A 23618-nucleotide genomic window follows, 5' to 3' on the forward strand; every position below is an offset into this window, starting at 1 on the left:
GTACAAATATAATGCTCTGGAGATGGAAAGCAGAAGCAGCTATAGCTCAGAATCTATTTAAACATAAACTCCAAATAGCATAATAAAATACAATTTTTAAAATAGAAAAAATATGGGGAATCTCTAGACCAGGGGTCAAATGTGTCCCTCGAGGCATCTGAATTTGGTCCTTGGAACTTTCCCCCAACCAGAAACTTCACTGGGCCCAGTTATACTTTTGATATGCTTGTGTATTTTCTGCTGTGGCACAGTATTTTAACCTGGTACTTTATTTTGAGACTCTCTGCTGTGGAAAGCAACTCACACATTCCATACACTAACCAAACTAAACAAGAACCTAGGGGTAAAATCTGTGCCAGTTCTCAATGTCTTGATAGGCAACTTGTGAAACATTTTTGTTGCTGTTGCTGTTGATGAAGACAAGTGTAAGAACAGACTCCACAGCCATATAGTGAGACAGCATCATTGGCAAACAGATTTCTCAATACAGTGGTACCTCGGGTTAAGTACTTAATTCGTTCCGGAGGCCAGTTCTTAACCTGAAACTGTTCTTAACCCGAAGCAGCACTTTAGCTAATGGGGCCTCCCGCTGCGCCATCAGAGCACGATTTCTGTTCTCATCCTGAAGCAAAGTTCTTAACCCGAGGTACTGTTTCTGGGTTAGCGGAGTCTGTAACCTGAAGCGTATGTAACCTGAAGCGTATGTAACCTGAGGTACCACTGTATTTTCCTGATTCCTAACGCTGTGTAAGTTTGCCCATTAGAGCCTGAGTCCTGTTGGTCAGGCAAAGGGTCCATCTAGTTCAGCCTCCTGTTCTTGCAATAGCCAGATGGATGTTCCAATGGGAAGCTTGCAAACAGGACCTGAGGACAACAGCAAATTTCCCACTTGCGACTTCTGGTGATTGGTATTCAGAGGCTTAACAGTAGAGGTAGAGCACAAGAAGAGCCCTGCTGGATCAGGCCGAAGATCTGCCTATTCCAGCATCCTGTTGTTGCAGTGGCCAACCAGATGCTTGATTGGGAAGTCTGCAAGCAGGAGCTGAGCACAACAGTGCTCTTCCCACTTGTGATTCCTAGCAACTAGTGCTCAGTGGAGGGAGAAAACAGTCATTGCAGTTGTTGTTGTTGTTTAGTCGTTTAGTCATGTCCGACTCTTTGTGACCCCCTGGACCAGAGGACGCCAGGCACTTCTGTCTTCCACTGCCTCCCACAGTTTAGTCAAACTCATGCTGGTAGCTTCGAGAACACTATCCAACCATCTTGTCCTCTGTTTTCCCCTTCTCCTAGTGCCCTCCATCTTTCCCAACATCAGGGTCTTTTCCAGGGAGTCTCCTCTTCTCATGAGGTGGCTAGAGTACTGGAGTCTCAGCTTCAGGATCTGTCCTTCCAGTGAGCACTCAGGGCTGATTTCCTTCAGAATGGAGAGGTTTGATCTTCTTGCAGTCCACGGGACTCTCAAGAGTCTCCTCCAGCACCATAATTCAAAAGCATCAACTCTTCGGCGATCAGCCTTCTTTATGGTCCAGCTCTCACTTCCATACATCTCTACTGGGAAAACCATAGCTTAGTATCCACCAACAGGCGTTATCCTCTATGAATCTGTCTAATCCTCTTTTAAAGCGATCCAAATTGGTGGCTATCTTGAGGAAGCTGAGTGGGGAGTTGGCATGTGTGGTGGAAGGCCACATGTTGCCACAGGGTGGACTAGGGACAAATGCCCACTCCGTCCCCAGCCACAGGCATTTCAGCATAGGCTAGGGCTTGCTAGAGGCTCCACAACAATCTGGATAGGATAAATGGTGCAGTGCCAGATTTAAGGTGGTGTGAGTTCCCACACACAGAGTTTAGAGTTTGCAGAGGGGGGGTTGCCTCAGGGGAATAGGGGTCTCCTAACAACTCTCAGAACACTTAAACTACAGCTCCCAGAATTATTTGGGGGAAACCATGGCATTTTAAAGTGGCATCATGGTGCTTTAAATGTATGGTGTGAATGTGACTAAATAAAATGGCGCTGTTCTCTTTGAGGTTTGTCTGAATACCTCAGGTGTGGGGAACCTTTAGGCCCCCCAGATATTGCTGAACTACAACTCCCAACACCCCTGGCCAGCAGTTGTCTTTACTGGGACCGATGGGAGTTGCAGTTCAGCAACACCTGAAGGTTCAAAGGTTCCCCACACCTGAAATACTTGAACTATTTAAAATTATTGGTAGTACAGTGGTACCTCGGGTTATGAACTTAATTCGTCCTGGAGGTCCGTTCTTAAACGAAACTGTTCTTAACGTGAGACGCGCTTTCACTAATGGGGCCTCCCACTGACGCTGTGATGCCACCATGAGATTTCTGTTCTCATCCTAGGGCAAAGTTTGCAACGCGAGGTACTACTTCCAGGTTAGCGGAGTCTGTAACCCGAAGCATTTGTAACCTGAGGTACCACTGTATGGACTGACTTTTATTTATAAAATGTTTTCATTGTTTTTACATGTGGATTTTTTTTAAAAAAAGAAAATGTTGATGTTCTTACCTAAAATCAGGTTGAGATATTCTAAGGGAAGCAACTCATACATGGAATCAAATAAATGCCCTGATTTGTTTCTTTGAGCAAAATAGAGAGATGTGTGGATCATGGCATTCTGCAGTTCAGACACCAGGTGGTGCTTAACTTCATGATAATCAGGGGGGAGTCTTCTGCCTCTGTTCTGTTCCTTTTCTTAAACTTTTTTATTTACAGATAACAACATACGTGACCAAACATGCAACTTATAATACAATTCATCACATCTGAAAACCCAACCATAAATGTGTTGTCCAATTTTAAATATATAAATGTTTTAAATAAATAAATATTTAAATCACTTTGCTCTCCCTACGCCACCCCAACACCGTCTCTCAATATCACAAATTCTATACATTTTGCTATCTTTGCAACATGCAGCACCTTGCTAAAACCATTCTCCTTTCCAGTAGGAATTTGAGCAGAACACTGTTTAATGGCAAGCAACATTTCTGGCTGCTCTTAAATAAATTTCCAACTACAGGAATATGAGTTGGACCTCCTTTCTCAAATATCCAAGCCATACTTGTATGGGATTTAATGGCATAACATAACCCACTTGTTCTCATCTTCTATTCCCCCCCCCAAAATAAATAAATAAAGGGAGACAATAAACTTATTGTTTAACGCTCTGAGTGATGTGTCATCTAAGCCTCTCAAGACAACAAGAAAGAAAAGAAGTGTGGGTGGGGAAATGAGTATTTGTGGGGGAATATTGGGTAGAAAGAGATTGTGACCCTGCTGCTCACATTTCATCCAGTAACCATACTTAAGAATATCCAGTTTTGCCTGCATTGGCCCAGCCTGGTTAGCATAGGCGCCAACTATAGGGGGCCCAGGCACCCACATGTTTTTGGTAGGTGCTCAGCACCTACTGTGTGGGCTCTTGTGTGACTTCCAGTTTTTGTACCAAAAGTTGTGTAGGAGGCCTTACACAACTGCAGAGGCAATGTCAGAGGTCTTGCGAGGTCTTGGGTGTGAACTGCCAGGCCTCAGAAGCACCGCTGGGCAGGTTGATGCAACATGACGTCGTGAAATTGTGACATCACGTTACATCGCAGGTGCCACTGGGCACCCATAACTTGGGGCCCAAGTTGGCACCCCTTCTGGTTAGGGATGAACAACTCTGTCAGTTTTGGTTTCTCTTTCACATTTTGTGTGTTTTAGTGTGATTTTCTTCTAACTTCTGTTTGCAGTTTTGCCTAAGATGCACATCTTTATAAAGCAATTTCCCCTAATATACAGCATTGTCAGTTTCATTAACAATTGTATTTTTTGTGCATGCTTTCCTTTAGTCTATGCATTTTTTGTCTCATATTTTTTGTCCCACCTTACTTGGCATTGAAGAATTTGGAGAAGTGCAAATTTTGAAGGATGGCTGCCTTTTAGTTAACATACTGTTTCAGAAAGTGGGAACTGGGTAGTTTAGCCTTTAAATATGAACTGAATCTAATCTCTCCACCAGGAACACTTGAGGATCCCAACAAAAACAGACCAAATCTGCGCCTCTTGTAATAATGCACAGCTCAGAACTCAAATGCTATCATAGCCATGGCTACTCAGAAGTAAGTCCTATTGAATTCAATGGAACTTACTCCCAGGTAGGCGGAGTTAGACTGCAGGTTCAGGTAGCAGCAAAATGTTCAGGTTCATGGGTCAAAAAATAAATAAAATTTAACAGTGTTTTGAAAACGTATGCATATTTTAAGAGGAAACAGGTTTAACCATTTCCCCCCTTCAAACGAAAAGAAGTTTACATACTGAAACATGTGCTGTATTTGAATGCAAATTTAAATGCACAGATTAATACAGAAATAGAACAGAATGGACATGAGTGAACACAGGGTTAAGAAGTACAAGGTTGTATCAAAGTAAGTAACATCCATCAATTTCAATGGGTCTACTCTAAGTAGGACGGCTGGATACAACCCAAAGACTGGAAATAAGCAGACTGGTTCATTTTGAGTTCACAGTGACCATTCTTCACTGGGGATGTTCAGAAGGGAACCCGTAAAAGAAAAAAAATGTACATCTTGTGTATCTCAACCACCCCTTGGTGACTATTCAAACAGCTTGAAACATTACATGATTTATAGCTCAAATGGCATCTGTTCTTCATATCAGTGACCAGAGATGATGCAGGGAGAAAAGAGATACCTCCCCCTCTATCAATCACCACCAGCCAAAAACTCCCAGGGTCCTAAGGTGCCCTTTGTTCTGCAATAAACCAGTGAAAAGTTGTCAGTGTCTGGCAATGGAGACCGATTCATTAAGAAGAAGAAGAAGAAGAGTTTAGATTTGATATCCTGCTTTATCACTACCCTAAAGGTAAAGGTAAAGGTACCCCTGCCCGTTTGGGCCAGTCTTGCCAGACTCTAGGGTTGTGCGCTCATCTCACTCTAGAGGCCGGGGGCCAGCGCTGTCCGCAGACACTTCCGGGTCACGTGGCCAGCGTGACAAGCTGCATCTGGCGAGCCAGCGCAGCACACGGAACGCTGTTTACCTTCCCGCTGGTAAGCAGTCCCTATTTATCTACTTGCACTTAAGGGTGCTTTCGAACTGCTAGGTTGGCAGGCGCTGGGACCGAACGACGGGAGCGCACCCCGCCGCGGGGATTCGAACCGCCGACCATGCGACCGGCAAGTCCTAGGCGCTGAGGTTTTACCCACAGCGCGACCCGCGTCCCACTACCCTACGGAGTCTCAAAGCGGCTAACATTCTCCTTTCCCTTCCTCCCCCACAACAAACACTCTGTGAGGTGAGTCTGAGAGACTTCAGAGAAGTGTGACTAGCCCAAGGTCACCCAGCAGCTGCATGTGGAGGAGCGGGGAAGCGAACCCGGTTCACCAGATTACGAGTCCACCGCTCTTAACCACTACACCACGCTGGCTCTGCCCCAGCAACTTCTGACTGCCCTTAGTCAGCCCTCTCTCAGAAGAACATAAGAAGGGCCCTGCTGGAACAGGCAAGTGGTCTATCTTGCCCAGCATCCTGTTCTTAAAGTAGCCAACCAGATGCCTGTGGGAAGCCTGCAAGCAGAACCTGGATACAGGACCTTCCTCCCCTCCCGTGGTTTCCAGCAACTGCTTATCAGAAGCACTGCTGTCTCTGACCGCTAGGGCCAGCCCCTGAATTGAATCAGGACCATATCTGCATCGAGGCTGACATATTTTAAAAAGTGAAAAGTTGTTGAGCTTTTTTCTTTTCCCCCAAAGTTGTTGGTCTTTTCTTGCAAGTTCTCCCCCCCCCAAAAAAAACCCCCAACCACCCACAAAAAATATGAATTTTCTGAGCTATTTTTGAGCTTCCTGCAGCCAATCAGAAGCTGTGCTTTGGTTTCTGAATGTTTTAGAAGTCGAACAGACTTCCGGAACTGATTCCGTTTGACTTCGAAGGTACAACTGTGCAATGTAACCACAAAAAACAGCAACCATGGAGCCGTTCTCTATCTACCTCTCTAGGTGCAAAAGGAGGAGAAGCTGCAGGCAAAAGTTAATGTGGAGGGGAGTACCTCAGCTGCTTCTCATTATTTCTTAACCCATAACTCCAAAGCAGTGGATTCTTCCCCCCCATTTTTACAAGTCCAACTGAACCTCTAAAACATCCCAGGAGTTTTCTGTTTCTGATTAGGAGCTTGGGAGGGAGGGAGGGTGTGGGGAGTGACTTGTCCCAGTTCCAGAGTCTCATTACATTTCTCTCCAGGCCCATGAAACTCACAAACACTCTTACTATGGCAGAAATGTAACTGAAACATAAATCAACTCTCAGAGGCAGAAGTGGTGGCAGCAGCCAATATTAGTAGGCAACGGAAACAAACAACAGCTTAAGGAAAAGAAGAGGGGAGTCCAAAATTAGACTGGGATATTTTCAGGGTGCCCCCAAGCTCCCTGTATTTTGCAGAAGGGGTTTGAACACAGAAGAGCCAAAACTCAGTGGCAGGGCAACTGCTTTGCATGCAGAAGATCCCAGGTTCAGTCCCCAGCACCTCAAGGTAGGGCTGTTGTGGAGGGGTGGGGTGAGTAAAAAAAATCTGTGCTGGAGGAGACTCTTGAGAGTCCCATGGACTGCAAGAAGATCAAACCTATCCATTCTGAAGGAAATCAGCCTTGAGTGCTCACTGGAAGGACAGATCGTGAAGCTGAGGCTCCAATACTTTGGCCACCTCATGAGAAGAGAAGACTCCCTGGAAAAGACCCTGATGCTGGGAAAGATGGAGGGCACAAGAAGGGGACGACAGAGGACAAGATGGTTGGATAGTGTTCTTGAAGCTACCAGCATGAGTTTGACGAAACTGCAGGAGGCAGTGGAAGACAGGAGTGCCTGGCATGCTCTGGTCCATGGGGTCACGAAGAGTCGGACACGACTAAACAACTAAACAACAACAACAACAATCAATTCTCTAGCCAGACTGGCAATATCCCCTCACTCACACAGTTTACGATATTCCTGCATCCTTCAGCAGAGGTTCTTTTCATTCAGCAAAGTAAGCGGCTCATGTATATGTCAAACAAAGCTTTAATAATAAAGAAAACTGTAACACAATAACATACTCTGTGAGAGAAACTAAAACAGCAACATGAGCAAGAATGAAGCAAGAGTGACAGTTGGTCTCTCTAACTGAACACTCGAAGGGAGGGGCCGATTCCAGAGCACAGCACAACACACAAGCCCTGCCCACCAGATGCCAGACATTCTACTAATCAAATTAGGCCCCATTGTTTTTCTTACAAGGGCTGGGTAGTCCCCTGCCTGAAACCTTGGACAACCACTGTTGATCATAGGTCAGTGGCTACCAAATAGATAAGAAGTGTGGACCCTCTGTTTTTCAAAAGCCAAGCCATGGACCCTCTGTGTAAGCTGGGGTCTGTGGACCACTAATTGGGAACCATTGGTATAGGCAATATAGTGCTGGATGGACCACTGATGTGACTTGGTGTAAGGCATTATCAGTTACTCAGAATCATAAAATGTAAAAGATTAGGGAGTGAAGCAAATTAAAATAATGATGCCATACCACTCTGTACATGACCCAGGTCCTTCATTACTGAGGATCACTAATTAAACTTTTTTGAACTATACCTCTCTCCCCACCCAGGCCCTTTCCCTCACACTTTTTGCCCCTGGATCTTTGTTCACTGCACATTCCCATCAATTCCAGGGTGGGAAGCTATTTTGGGAAGCTAACAAGTAGGGGAGAGATAGAAAAAGTCTGTCTTTGTGGAATGTTTCCAGAGGCCTCCTGACAGAGGTGATTATAGTGTGACCAAAGCAGTTTCTGTGCCAAAACAGTCATTCCAGAAGGATTCCATGGCTGATGGTATTGAAAGACACTGAAGAGGTTAGGGAGAATGAACAAGGACACATTTCCCCTTACTTTTTTAAAAAAAAGAAATGGCTTCAGTATTTTTTAAAAAAAAATCAACAAAAAAGGAAAGGAAGGAGAAAAGTTAAATGGGATTTGTGGGGTGGACACTTGTAGCCCAAACAGCAAGTGTTCTGCAATTACTTCACACAGCTGAACATCCTTCAAATCTTGATTCCATGTTGTTAAAGTTTCTAGTCCTCATCGATGAATGCAGAAGTATAATCTCAGGGGCTGAAGGGTCTAAGGATTTTAGTATTTTAGGGGAAGGAAGGGAAATGGGCAAAGAAGCAAATATATGGAAATTATCAAATTTACTTAATCCACAGTTAGCCACATAAATTATGCACTTGCAAAATCCAGCTGTTCACAAAACATACACACACTAACACACTTCACAACATCCACAACTGTGCTCGCTTCTCTGAAGTTGCTATTTTTATTCTTATTATCCAGAGCATCCAGAATGACCTCATCCATTATCAGACAAGAAATGCTGCAGTCTCTGGGTCTCCTGTTTTAATAAGGCAAACCAAAGAGTAGAGTCTGGGCACTGTGCGGTTTAGAAAAAGTTGTACCTTTGTGTAGGATCGGTGAACCTCATTGGTTACATTTGGCACCTAATGCAAACAGAGCAGAAGCCAGATGAGAAGGAAGTCAATATTTTCATAGCTGGTAAATGTTTCACAGTCACCTGCTGATGACTCGAGCATCACTAAGCAGAAATATACCGTATTTTTCGCTCTATAAGACGCACCAGACCACAAGACGCACCTCGTTTTTGGAGGAGGAAAACAAGAAAAAAAAAATCTGAATCTCAGAAGCCAGAACAGCAAGAGGGATCACTGCACATTGAAAGCAGCAATCCCTCTTGCTGTTCTGGCTTCTGGGATAGCTGCGCAGCCTGCATTCGCTCCATAAGACGCACACACATTTCCCCTTACTTTTTAGGAGGGAAAAAGTGCGTCTTATAGAGCAAAAAATACGGTATATTGTTTTGGCATGGTTACAGTCAACTGCATGCAAAGCATTGCTTACTGTTGCATTGTGATTCATGGACTATCTCTGCATCAGGAGCATAAGTAGCTGCCTTCTTCTGTATCAGACCATTGCTCTATCTAGCTCAGTACTGTCTACACTGACTGACTGTAACACTCCAGGGTTTCCCAGTCCTCCCTGGAGATGCTAGGAACTGAACCTGAGATCTTCTGCATGCCAAGCGGATGCTCTGACACTGAGCCACAGCACCTTTCTAAACTCATTCCAACACAACTCTCTTTTTTGGTTAAAGGGCGTTTTTTGGCATTAAATCAGAGGTTTTGTGAATGCTAGGGTTTTTTGGGGGGACGACGACATTCCCACCTTACTTTTTTTGCTGCTGCCACAATCAGTTTAACTCTCCTCCTATAGCAGTGAACATTGGTTGGCACCATATCTTTTTCTTCCTCACCTGAGGCTCAAGCATAAGGGCCATTGGTTCCACTATAACAGGCCAGCTCCAGCAGGCCTCCTCAGCCTTCAGCTATCATTTGGGGGCAGCCGTTCCATCAGACTGCCTCAGAGGGAGAGATATGGAAGCTGAGCTCATTTCACTAGTTTTGCTGGAGGCCCATCACCATCAGGAACCTCCTGCCTCTGAACTGGTAAGGCTGCAGGCAAGGTAAAGGTAAAGGGACCCCTGACCATTAGGTCCAGTCGTGGATGACTCTGGGGTTGTGGCGCTCATCTCGCTTTATTGGCTGAGGGAGCCGGCGTACAGCTTCCAGGTCATGTGGCCAGCATGACTAAGCCGCTTCTGGTGAACCAGAGCAGCACACGGAAACGCCATTTACCTTCCCGCCAGAGTGGTACCTATTTATCTACTTGAACTTTGATGTGCTTTCAAACTGCTAGGTTGGCAGGAGCAGGGACCGAGCAACAGGAGCTCACCCCGTCGTGGGGATTCGAACCGCCGTCCTTCTGATCGGCAAGCCCTAGGCTCTGTGGTTTAACCCACAGCGCCGCCCGCGTCCTGTTAGGCTGCAGGTAGGGTCTGTCAAATTTTGATTGTATGTTAGCCATCCCGGCTACCTTTTCAGCTGAGAAGTGGGTAGAAATGCTATAAATAAATAAATAAATAAATAAATAAATAATATAAAGTGGTTTTAAAACTACCAGAACTCAAAATCAGAAGCTTTTGGGCTTGTGTGCAGCTGCACCATATGGTGGCCTGGGTGATTTAACAAGCTCAGGGCATGGACTGACTCCACCCACCCAGAATGGCCTTTGGCTCTAATGGGACATGACCGAGCATAACATTGGCACCAACTCTAGGGGGCCCTGGGTGCCTGGGCCCCCACATTTTGTGTGGGGGAGTGCTCAGCACCCACACTGCAGGGCTCTGATATGAATTCCAGTTTCTACCAGAAGTCACGTCGGAGGCCTGATGTCTTGAGACGCCGCAAAGCCTCTGACGTGACTTCCAGCACAAAACCAGAAGTCGCGTCAGAGGTCTTGTAACCTCTGAGGCCCTACATGGCCTTAGAAGTGATGTCTGAGGCCCTGTCAGGCCTCTGACATAACTTCCGGTTGGAGAAAACATTTCAACTTGGTGCTAAATTGCAACTACACTTGGTGGGAGTTCTTAAGCAGAAATCAAATCATCATTTGCTTTGCTCTTTCTACCTTCCCACTTCAACCTTTCTTTTCCAACCCTCTACAAAGTTCCACCTGAGTCCAAGCTTGGGGAAACTTCTCCCAGAAGTGGGATCTGTCATGGTGAGCTCCTTTGTCCAGGAGGCTTCCGCAGGTGCTGTAAGAGGCTTGACAGGATCGATCTGCAACTCCAGCATCTCCCATCCAGAAGCTCAGCTGTCCCAGCGCACCCTGGAAAGCAAGGGAGAGTTTGGGAAGGGTTAAAATATAATGAGCACCAAAGGTTTTCGGAATGCAAGTTTTATTACTGTATTATGTACTCATGTTTTGGGTTATAAAACAGTGAATAATAAAAAAGTAACAAGATTGTAGGGGAGTAAAGTTCCAAGACACATGAACTTAAGTCACTGCCTATTGTTCACCTTTCTAGGTTTCTGAAAGGTGGGTGTGAGGAAACTCGTCTCAAGAAGGGTACTGAAAAGTGGGGAAAGATTCAAAAACGACAACCAAAACGATCAAGAGGTTGGAGCAACTTTCCTATCAGGAAAGGTCACAACCAGTGCTTTTTATCTGGGGACACTCAAGCACTGGTGGAGGAAGAGGGGGGCGGGGGCAGCGTGATCCCGGTGGGGTTCTATTTCAGCTCCCCCCCCCCGCACTGGGTGACCCGCCCCCGCAGGCAGCATGCAATGCCCCAGCCCCGCCCCCACCTGCTCTCCACTCCCAGTGCTGATGCATGAAGTTCCACGACTGCACTCAAGGGTACACGGCACCAGCACCCTTTTTTCCTAGAAGAAAAGCACTGGTTAAAAGTGTGGCACTGACTGTAACAACTTCGTGGTGAGTTCCGGCACCTTTTTCCTAGAAGAAAAGCACTGGTTGCAACATTTCAGAGATGTTAAATTAAGAGCAGGGGCGGAGCTTCATGCTCTGGCACCGGGGGGCGGGGCTGGTGCGCATCCCAGGGGTGTGGCACATGTCCTGGGGGCGTGGCACGCTACCCACAAGGGCGTGGCACACTTCTTGCAGGGGCATGGCACCCAGTGCGGGTGGGGGGCAGCCACAATAGCACCCCACCAAGAACGCGCTGCCAGGGGTGGTGCGCTCCCCCCGCCCCACTCTTCCTCCGCCAGTGATTAAGAGATAAGGGAAGAATGGCTATGATAGAAGTGTATACAAATACAGTTGTACCTTGGCTCCCAAACGCCTTAGGAGTTGAATGATCTGGCTCATGGACAATCGAAAACCGGAACTTAGTCTTCCGGTTTTTGAAGGTTCCTTCGGAAACTGAACATCCAACTGGGCTTCCACAGCTTCCGATTGGATGCAGGAGCTTCCTGCAGCCAATCAGAAGTTGCGCTTTGGAAGTTGAACGTTTCGGAAGTCGAATGGACTCAGGTCCTGCTTGCAAGCCTCCCATTAGGGCATCTGGTTGGCCACTTTGAGGACAGGAGGCTGGACTAGACAAGCGCCCATTCCAGCAGGGCTCTTCTTATGCCCTTAAAGCAGATATACATTCTTACCAGTATCTGGATAAAAATGGACAGTATGTGTTAGGAAGAACTCATTATGGGCAGGGCTGTAGCTAGGGGGTGGTGAGTTGGGCCCCCATTAGGGGTGCAGGTGGAGGAGGGGGCACAAAATCGGCTACAATATGTCCATAAATATGTCTATAAATAAAAATATTGATTATTGGCTCATAAGAAAAGTTTTTAAATAGAGGGTGGGGCTGGAGGAGAGGCGGAAAGAAGAATTAATTTGTCTGCGGTTAGGGGGTGCAATCTGGACAGTTCTGCCAGGGGCACAAGATCACCTAGCTATGGTTCTGATTATGGGAACTGTGGTTGCTGAACAGTTTCCTTGTGCATTGTAATAGACAGCTTTTCTATTTGGGAACAGAGAAAGCTGCCTTATTCCTTGTGATTTTCATGCATGGTAGTAGGCGGTGTCCTGAAAAGAATAATGCAGGTGCAAGCCCATGCTGTTCCTCACCTCGAAAGGGACCTCAAAGGGCTCGATGAGACCTCCAATAACCACCAGGCCCTCCGTGGCCACCCCCATGCCAAAGTAACCAGACCAGGCAACGCTCTCCAGCAGGCAGCAGTCCACATACAGAGCCAACCTGTTCAAGGAGATGCTAAGGGCCACTCTGTGCCAGTGTCCATCTGACAGGGAGGAAACTGGGAACCTGCAAGTGACAGGGCCAGAAAGAGCAATACATGAGTTAGGCAACACACAGCAACAGGGAAGTATGCTGGTAGAGGTGTGACAGATGGCAATGGATGGAACATGCCTCATTCTGCCTAACACTAGAGCCAGCCCTCAACACTCTTACCTTCAAAACCCAGCTGCCTCTGAACACAGGGGTGCCTTATACCAAGTCACACTACTAAGATATACTAGGATTGGGACCTTCTGCATGCCAGTGAGCTATGGCCCTACCACTGTAGAAAACTCACCCCTGGGAGGCCATGCCCAGCACCCACTCTGATGTAATTTCAATTCAAAATCCTTTATTAGGCATATCACACCTCACATTAACAAACAAACTGATGTAATTTCAGCACTGGGGGATGACCTTTTAATTCTCCCATGCAAGTGTACGTTGTGAGTTTCTGAGACCGGGCAATGCATTTTTAGCATTGCATATTGTGACTATATTTGGGCATTAACGCTAAACCACTAGTGGCCAACATGGTGCCCCACTGAAGCTGCCACCATCCCTGACTATTAGCTGTGCTGGCTGGAGCTGATAGGAGTTGTAATCCAAGATTACCTGGTGGGCACCATGCCAGCTACCCCAGCTCTAAGCACAGGGTTGAGGAACCAGGGGCCACATTCCGTTCTGGGCAACTTACTAGGAGCCATCTGCCAGTGGTGGGTGGGGCCAGAGGCAAAAGTCAGCAGAGCAGCAATTGTAAATGTTTACCTTCATAGAGTAGGCAAGTTTCAGCATGCCCTCACACACACCCTCTCTGTCCTCCATCAAGGCAACCAAGGGGCACCATCAGAATTCATTGATAAATTCTGGACAGGCAAGAACACTCATAGAGAGTACAAAGCAGGGCAGGTGAGGAGCAGACTCCTGAGGTCAGATAGGAAGTTCTTGCCTCTGGGTCTGAGGTTCCTTAACTCTGATTGTGCATTACAAGAACATGACTGTGCAAGCTTCAGGTTCACGCATGACACATTCCCTTCCAATCTTGACCTCTGACACCCCAACTCTATTGATGCTGGCAATCCAATATATCTCCACTTTCAGTGACATCTCCAGATATCTCTACCAATGGTCCAGGAAGGGGCTGGGGAACCTTGTTCAGTTCATGGAATGCATTTCCTTGTGAACAATCTTCCAAGGGCCAGGAGGACAGTGGTGAGGAGGGCCAGAGGCAAAAGTGGGTGGAGCTATGGACATGACTCTTACCCCTGTACACTAGGATATATTGCAACCACATAAAGTCAGAGGTTTCCAAATAAACATGCAGCATGCTTCTCATACACATATCTCTTCAACCTCCATCCATCCAAGCAAGCAAGCAAGCAAGAGGCATTGTTAGAGGTCAAGGGCACATTCCAGCCAGGCAAAAGCACACAAGGAGGGTAAGAAGCAGGGCCTGGTCCAGGGGAAAATCAGAGCTGCTATTATTATTATTATTATTATTATTATTATTATTATTATTATTGATGTCTTAGTTTTTTAAAAAAAGGAATGGTCTCTTTTTCAAGTTGTGTTTTCTACAGATCAGTTTCATTTGTTATTTGACAGTGTTGCATGCAGTATTAGGTTGGGAAGAAAAGAAGGGGAAGAGGAGGATGGGGGACGGTGAGGTTTCTATTCTTCTACTTAGTGTATGTGTGGGGTTTTGTGTCAGTGTCACTTGTGTGGGTTCTCTTACTATTCACTTGTTGGATTTCCTAGGTGGTGAGAGACGTTGGGGGTGGCCTAGGGTGTGGTTGGTTGTCTTTGGTTGGCAGTAGTGAGATTTGTTTTTGTGTGAGAGTTGGGTGTGTGTATGTGTGTATTTTTGAATCAGGTTAGCCAGATTGATTCGTATGCTGTTGGAAGATTCTTGTTGTTGTCTTGTTGGGCTGTGTATGTGATAAAGGGGAACCATACTGGGGTGAAGGCGTCCTCTTCTATTGTCACCGTGTCAGTTTCAGTTTATTGGTTAGTTTTTCTAGTAAGGCTTTTCCCCATACTATTTGATACCATTCACTTAGGCGTTTGCTTCCTTTGGGTGGATTGTGTATTTCTTGTAGGAAGGCAATGTCATGGTGTTTACATATGAGGTGATGCATTTTCTTTTGATATGGTTTCCCAACTCACCTCACATTTAGTGTAATTGCTTTTAAGCTAGCGATTCTGCTTATCCACTTTATAGGATGATTCCCTGCCAACGCATCTGAGTTGTCCTGACTCTTTCACCTTATATTGTCTATCAAACCTATTAAGTTGTGCTGACATAAAGTCTGATGGGTGGGGGAAGAGGGGGGTTAGAATTAGATTTGGGTTAAAAAGCAGCGGGGGGGGGGTAGATTACAGAAAATAACCTATATGTAGTTATATAGGTGTTTATTTGGGATAACTTGGACCATCTGGCTTCCAGCCAGTTGGTCCTGGGTCTCATCTGGCATGGAAGACCTTGTTTAAGAACAGGACATCTTCCCTATCATTTGTGACAGGGAATGGTCAGTGAGATGGTGTTCAGCACCTTTTGTGATGCCTGTGTTGGATATAAGGTTTATAAGCAATGTTGCCAGTGTTATTAACAACATTATTGGTTAGTTGGGGTGGGGATATGGGTATTGGCACGCCCTGGTGCCACAATTGTGCTGGTTGTGTGTCTGACTTTAGCCTGTTTGTTGATTGTTTTATTGAGGTTGTGGGTATTGTTTTAGTTGGTATGGGTTTCTTTCTTCGTTTTTCTTTTCTTTTACCAGCTCATTTTCTTTGTTTTCTTTTGTGGTGAAGGAAGAGATAGAGAGGTTGGTTGGGGAGGGATCTATTTTTGTATGTGTGGTTCTTTTTGTGCTATGGGTAGAGTCCTTGGAGCAGGGGTTGAGTGTGTGGCTTGTGGGTTGTTGTGGATGGTTGGGAAGTGGGGAGGGTGATTTTGTGTCGTCTTGGTTGGTACTGGGGTGGGGGTAGGAGTGGGGGATCTCTATGTAGGGATGGGGTGGGGGGATAGTGGTGGTCCTGGCAATATTAATTGCATGGAGGAGAGGGGAAAGGGAGGGATTGGGGCTTCTTTTCCAGCTGGAAAGCACCAGAACTCAGTTCCAGTACCTCTCAGGTGGGTGCCATTGCCATTATAAGAGAACAAAGAAAGTGCTCGTGGTGAGTTCTGGCACATCCTTTTCTAGAAAAATAGCACTAGGCAAAATTTTAATAGCCCGGAGGTTTGTCTGGAGGAGAACTGTCCTACTGATTCTGCTCCCTGATCAAAGTTTAGCACAGATAGGTTTGGCTTTCTGTCTGTGCAACAATGTGATGCAATATTGAAGAAAAATATGGCACTGAGCTCACTCATAATGGTGCCCCCTTCTGGCAACAAATACCAAGGTGTGAGGGGTAATCCTGATCTGAAAGAGGATGTTGCTGCGAAGACCGATGATAGTCAAGAGACTGGTGTTCTCCTTCAAAGAGTACCTGAGCATCAGCAACAGACTCAGCTCATCTGCAAAGCTAAGAGAGAAGCAGAGCATGAATAACAGAATAGCAGTGTCGAATAGTGGTTAGAGCTTTGTATTTTGACTAGGAAGATTGAATCCCTTACTCAGCCATAAAGCTGAGTCTCTCTTAGCCTAGACTTTCTTGCAGAGTTGTTGGGAGGACAATGTGGGGTGGCCCATATCCACGTACAGCAGTAGAGTGGTATAGAAATAAGGATGAGTGAATCTGTCAATTTGGTTTCTTATTTTTCCAGTCCTAAGTCCTGCTCACTAGATTTCCATATCAGATTGGGGAGTAGGCCTACAGAAGGCCAACTAGAAAGAGGGTGGTTTGCACAGTCCTAGCCTCTGCCAGGTCTGTTCTGCCAGCCAGCAAGAGTGTGTGAGCCATTTTTGTCTGTGTCAGTCTGCTTGTCCTGTGAGATATCTGCCTGCAGGTAAGAGAGAAAGTGGTGTGATTATAATATGGGGCTTTGCTTGATTGCTGAATAAAGCTGGGCAGTTGGTGTGGCCCATGGCCTGTCTTACTATTATAGCAATAGGCCCTGCCATGTTCAGTGGGGTCCACTGCAAAGGGGTTGACACCAAAGGGGTTGGGGAGCCACAGGGCATGGGTGTCCACTACTGTCAGTCAAGATACAGAATTGTAGGCCAGCTGCTGTGGGAGACAGGCCTGTGAACCTCAGTCATGGTGAGATCCTGGTTGAATAGTTTAGTTTGGTGGGGTTCCCTCTGAGTGAGAGGCAGGGAGAGGAGAGTAGTTGTGGACTTAACCATCTTACTCTTGGTGGGCTGGGATGTGAATGCTATTTTGTCTTAGTTTACTACCTGTGGCCCTAATCTCCCAGTTGTATGTGGTGATGGATGATGGTGTTCAAATATGCCTAGGTGGGCATAGACCAGGGAATGTGAAAATGCTACCTCAATTCCAGTAATTGTGGGCAATTAGAATGGAGGGGCTGACTACCATATGGGGCAGAGGCCTAGATGTTTGGTCTCAGTTCCTCATCCAAGTCCTCTCACTCCTCTAGAAGATACTGGTGGTCTATCCACTGATCCCTCTGATTTGGTGGTGCTGTTACTGAATGCCAGATTGGTTCATAAGAAAAACATGCTCATCCATGATTTGATTGTGGATGAGAAGGCTGATCTGGTGTGTATTACTGAGACTTGGCTGAGTGAATTGGGTGGGCCTAGCCTTACCCAGCTGTGCCCACCAGGGTATGTGGTACAACACCAGGCTAGATTGGGGAGTCAAGGGGGAGGTGTTGCTATTGTCCACAAAAGCATTATCTCCTTGACCAGAAAACCTCTTCATCTTTGGACAGACTTTGAGTGCCTGCACCTGGTGCTGGGCCACAGAGATGGACTGGAGATACTGCTGGTTTACTGACCACCCTGTTGCCCAACATCATTCCTGACTGAGTTGCCTGAGGTGGTCTCTGGAGTATTGTTGGAGGACCGCAGGACCATAGACCTGGGTGACTTCAATATTCATGTGGAGGTAGAGATAAAGGTGAAGATGTTGGGCACCTGACACTCACTTCTCCCCAAAGGCTTCTACAGAAGGGATGCTCAGCGTTGCATACTGTCCAACCTCCAAGATGCTGCAGTTAGCATCATCATAGCCATGTGAAAAATTGCCAAAGTCTGTGTTGTGGGAGGCCAGTATGTCCAGCAAATTCACTTCAACTGTATTGAATGAGAGATAGTGGGAGGGAGAGAGAAAAGAGAAGAGATATTCATTAACATATTCTTTGACTGACTAGAAAAAACCCACCCCAGAACAAGTCAGAAGGAAGGAATCAACAATCTAGAGCAGAAGAGCAAAGCCTGAGAGCCTCTAGATGTTGATGAACTACATCTCCCATCATCTCCCACAAGCCAGGATGATGGGCGTTGTAGTACAGCAGCACCTGGAGGGTCCCAGCTTCACCACACCTGTTCTAAAGGGGGTGTATGTGTGTGGGGGGGAGGGCAGCTAAGCCATCTCTCAATATGAAAGGTGGTGGTGGGGAGGAAAGGTCAGTGCATGACGGCATCAGGGTCAGTTCCTGGCATCTCCAGTTGAAGCAGGCCCCCAGACTGCATGTGGCCCTCAATGCAATCTGATGTGGTTGTCAGCTGTTCTGCAAACCATCAGTTCAGACCTCTGATTTTTTTATTGATTATATTTCTATGCCACTTTTCATTCAAATGTGGCTTACAAACAGTAAATAACAATAACATAATAGAACAAAATACAGTACAAACAATACAGAACAAGTAAGAAAACAACAAAAACAATCCATAAAACACCACCAACAAAACAACTAAAAAATAAGCTAAACAGCACAATTAGAGCAAAAGTCACATTATAGAAATCACAAAGTACTAGAGCATCCATCATCTATAAAACAATACCATGAACAAGATAGCAACCAAAAAATAATCTCAGCACTGCTGAATGCATACACACACTCTCCACACCCCCATGACTCATAATCTTCCACTCCATTCAGTTCATTAAAAGACAAAACCATGGCAGCAACTCCTTTCTGAAGGTTCCTTGGGCTGAAAGTGAGGCAGCACAGGTGAAAACAACCACCCCATGATGATAGACAAATTCACTGTCACATTCCCTTCTGGGCAACCTTCTGGGGAGCCACAAGCCATTAGCGGGTAGGACCTTTGCTTGCCCTTCCCATAAACTCTGCCAAGGACCACATGCTCCCAGTGATATGGAAATACCCCCTTCTAGCCAGAGGACTGGGGTGATAATGAACACACACACTGCTCTGCTGCATCCAAGTCAGCATGAAGGTGCTGGATTGTACAGAGCCAAACACACAGTTGGTATTGTTGGAGGTGGTGCTGGGGACAGACTCTTACACCCTTGCTTGCCTCCAGCACCATCTGCCATCACTTGGGAAGTGTCCAGATCCTGCTTCTCTGAACTTCCACCAAAGATGAGACAAGGAAGTTGTTTCAGGACAGATGAACAACCCCAGAGCACATTGGGAGCTGTCAGTACGCATCAGTGCACAGCAGGCAGGGTTTTGCCGTTCAGTCGGATAATGAGTCAATTGAGCAGAAAGTGGCTCTAATCCAATGCACATAGGGTAGAATAACTGTTCTGCCTTTGGCCTTCAAGGCAAGCAGTAGTTGCTTGGACAGTTAAGATATCCATGACAGAGACACGGCTTCTACTACTTAGAGCCACAGGGGTCTTTATACAGCACCATGAGTATAGCTACAGTTGTTGACAAGGAAGATCATTTCCCCAGCTGAGAAATATGTGGGTTTTACAGCTCATAATGCTCACCTCAAGGATGAGGAGAGTATAGTGTCCCCAGCAATTTTCTCCAGTGTGGTTTTTATTCTGAGTGGAGTGAATTCCACTCTCCTACATACTACCCAGTCCACAAAACCCTAGTCTTAATATCAGTATCCCTTGAAAAACTGTTTTCCAGGGTCACTTTGCACCCAGTGCAACAGAGCAGTAAACTTCCTACTCCCTAATGTTGAAGCAGCATTAGCAACCTCAGGCCTGGGGGGCAAATTTGGCCCCCAAGTCTCTCTACCCAGCCCTCAGGACTCTCCCCAAACCACACCCCCTTCTGCCCCTTCCTTTCCTTGAGTGTTTTTGTCCAGCTGGGATGCAGGCTTGAACTCTGATAGTGCCTCTTGCTTGACTAAATGCTCTGCCCATGTTTGCCTCTGCCCCCAACCACCATTGGGATGTGTCCTTTGGAAGCTTGTCCAGAATGGGATGCAGTCTCCAGGCAGAAAAAAAGGTTCTCACCCACTTTATATGGCCAGCCAGAAACTGGCTGGCATCTTGCATCTCCCTACAGCTAGTGCATCACCAGGATGCAGCCACTCACTCCATCCAGCTACAATGAGCAGCGGTTTGCTCTATTGAAATTGGATCTGACTTCCAGAAGTTCCCCTCTCTTCAGTTCAAGCTCCCTAGCCTACTGTACAAATGTAAAATTTCCATTCACTGCTCCACCCACTCTGGCTCTATCTGCCACTAGAACCTGCCCCCTGACACGTTGTCCAGAAGGGAATGTGGCTCTCAGACCATAAATTATTTCCACAAAGTAGAAATTCCATCTGAGAAACATGCTCTTTTCAAATTTTTGATTCTTCTGAGCCCAGCCCAAATAGACATCCACAGTCCTGATGTTTTGATTATTTTCCTATTGCCAAGTCTCCCTCGTTCTACCTTTCCAAATTTACAAATGACACAGAAATTTGCCAGTGCAATCAGTCGAGACAGATCTATGTTGCCTCCAGGTAAGCCTTACAATGTATGGTGGGAATATGCAATAAGAGGAATTTTTCATTATTATTATTTATTGAATTTATATACCACCCTATACCTGCAGGTCTCAGGGTGGTTCACAGAATAAAATCACAACATAAAACCACAAAATACATAATCAATAAAAACAGCAACAACCCAATAACCCCCTCCAACACATTTTAAAAGGGCATAGGATGTCTATCAAATCAACCAAAGGCCTAGTTAAAAAGGAACATATTTGCCTGGTGCCTAAAGGTATATGATGAAGGTATCAGGCAAATTTCCCTGGGGGGGGGGAGCATTCCACAGATGGAGAGCCACTGAAGAAGGCCTGTTCTCATGTTCTCACCCTCTGGACCTCTCCAGGAGGTGGCATATGAAGAAGGGCCTCAGAAGATGGTCTCATGGAAAGAGGCAGTTCTTGAGGTATTGTGATCCTGAGCCATTTAAGGCTTTATAGGTCAAACCCAGCACTTTGAATTGGATCTGGAAACTAAATGGTAGCCAGTGCAGTCCGACAGGGAATGGTGTAATATGCTCAAACCGTCTTGCTCCATTGAGCAACCTGGCAGCTGAATTCTGCACTAGCTGAAGTTTCCAAACCATCTTCAGAGGACGCCCTATGTATAACGCATTGGAGTAATCCAACCTTGAGGTTACCAGAGCATAGACAACAGTAGTTAGGCTATCCCTGTCCAGATAGGAGCGTAGCTGGGCCACCAGCCGAAGCTGACTAACAGTGCCTCAGTCTTATCTGGATTGAGCTTCAGTTTGTTGGCTCTCATCCAGTCCATTACCAAGGCAAGACACCTGTCCAGCACTTTCACTGCCTCACCTGCAGATGTAAAGGAGAAATAGAGCTGAGTGTCATCAGCATACTGCTGACAATGTACTCCAAACCTCCAGATAACTCCACCCACAGTGGTTTCATGTAGATGTTAAACAACATAGGGGGATAGGATTGAGTCCTGCAGAACCCTGCAGTGCCACCTACCCCTAGCTTGGAGAGTTGCTCCAGAAGGATACCATGTTCAGTGGTATTAAAAGCCGCTAAGAGATCAAGGAGAATTAACAGGGACATGTTTCCCTTGTCTCTCTCTCGACAGAGGTTATCATACAGGGCAACCAAAACAGTTTCTGTGCCAAAATCAGGCTGAAACTCTGTCTGCAATGGATCCAGAAAATGAGTTTCTTCCAAAGGTGCCTAGATTTGGTCTGCAACCACTCGCTCCAGAACCTTGCTCAGGAAAGGGAGATTAGCAACTGGCTGGAGAGCAGGGAGGAGGGGGAGGAGGAAGGGGATGAACAAAAAAGCAAAAGTCACTGCAGTCTTCCAGGATGGTTGGAAGCATTGCTGCTTGGGCTGCACACCAGAGCATCTGGTGAAGGAAATGATCCATTACTGGGCTTGGCAACGTTACAGAATTGGATGACTTAACAGATATTTCCCATCTGCAATTACTCCGGATCATCCTCTGGATGAAACAATGTGGTCCTAGTATGCACAGAGGTGTGAATGTGGAAATTGAGTAGCATTAAATAAGATACACTTGAACACTGCCATGAGACTTCCCAATGTTGCTGAAACTAAATCAAGCCTGGGAGCAAAGGAGTCAGAAGACTGGCTTTGGTTTTGATGCTGACTGAAAACAGAGTTTAGAAAAGGGCATCTGTGCATTTTCTGTCACCATACAAAATGCAGCTGCCAGGAGCAAATATTATGGTGTAAAAGCAAAATAAATTGGATGGGAAATGGTTGAACTGAACCCCATGCCTTGGGACAGGGAAGAAATTAAATTCAGTTGCCAATTAAAGGAGAACCCACCTAATTCACACTGGCTGAAACAATACGCAGACCAAAGCATGGCCATCCTTCAAAATTTGCACATTTCCAAATTTTGCAATAGACTTCTGCAGCTGGGTGATGTGTACAAAAATGCAAATTCTCAGGTAATGTGTACATAAACTGACATGCATGCATTTGCGAAAATAACATTCAAAAATGCATTATGTTAGGGAACACTGCTTTGAAAAAATGTGTGTGTGTGGCAAAAAATGTAAACACAAATGTATCTATTAAGAAAAATATGCTGACAAATTTTCATGAGGACTTAAAAGGAAAAAAAAGCACATGGATGTGGAAATGTGGAGAACTGAACAGGAAATTTGGCAGAGGGGATGAGAAACAGAAAAAAATGAAATTGACAAACACGTCCATCCCTACACATGCCAACTAAGCATACACATACCTCACAGAGTTCCTTTTTGTACGCCCTCCTCTTTCACCCTCCAGATGCTGCTGAACTACAACTCCCATCAACTCCAGGAAGGACAATCAGTGGCCAGGAATGGTGGGAACTGTAGTGCAGCAGTGTCTGGAAGGCCAAAGGTTCCCCCCACCTGCATTAGGATTTCCCCTGCTGCTGATATTTTTAGGGGGTATTCTACAAATGTCAGCTGACACCATCTTCCTGTGCACCAAAGATGCTGCTTTGCTACATCTTCATATTTTACTTCTTCATGCAGTCAAACTATGGAAGTCGCCCCCACATGAGTCAGTGGTGGCCACCAATCTGGATGACTTTAAAAGATTAGACAAATTCATGGAGGGCTATCAACAGCTACAAACCATGATGGCTATGCTCTACCTCTACAGACAGAGGTAGCCCCTTCAGTCCTTCTGCACAACTCTTACAGGAAAGGAAGACCCAACCTTGGGAAACTCTGTATGAAACTGGAACACACAACATGAAAAAGAGCCCACAGCAGTGTTCAATGCGCCAATCTGGATGGAACACAGCAGAGAATGAATAACTGAATGGAAGGTGCTAAAACAAAGTTAAAAATGTGGTGTGTACTGCAGCCAAGATTTTGGTCAAAGTGGTCACTGCAGCCCTTTGTAATAATGGAATCCCAAAAATCCAAATTAGTCCCACTGCAAAGCCATTCCAGCAAAGCATTGAAGGGGAGGGTCTGGATGGCCCACTGGGTCATCTCTAAAATTCCAACTCTAAGATTAGATTCTATGAAGCCAAACCCACCGAAGTCTGACACCATATGTGACATCATGTTTGGGGCATGGAAAGAGTCAGCTGATTGGTGG

At 45.9% G+C, this 23618-nt stretch overlaps 1 protein-coding gene across 1 annotated transcript in view; it reads right to left on the minus strand.

Annotated features, from left to right (window-relative positions):
• LOC128406940 (collagen alpha-2(XI) chain-like) overlaps positions 1 to 23618 on the minus strand; it is a 59596-nt gene that overhangs the window by 9366 nt on the left and 26612 nt on the right. The window contains exons 2-6 of the mRNA XM_053374836.1: positions 17769 to 17916; positions 16079 to 16237; positions 12544 to 12739; positions 10627 to 10782; positions 8496 to 8537 (exon numbers count right to left, since the gene is read on the minus strand). Coding sequence (XP_053230811.1) covers positions 8496 to 8537; positions 10627 to 10782; positions 12544 to 12739; positions 16079 to 16237; positions 17769 to 17916 — 701 coding nt within the window. The remainder of the gene's footprint in view (positions 1 to 8495; positions 8538 to 10626; positions 10783 to 12543; positions 12740 to 16078; positions 16238 to 17768; positions 17917 to 23618) is intronic.

This window comes from Podarcis raffonei, chromosome Z, assembly GCF_027172205.1.
Source record: "Podarcis raffonei isolate rPodRaf1 chromosome Z, rPodRaf1.pri, whole genome shotgun sequence".
NCBI classification, from domain to species: Eukaryota; Metazoa; Chordata; class Lepidosauria; order Squamata; family Lacertidae; genus Podarcis; species Podarcis raffonei.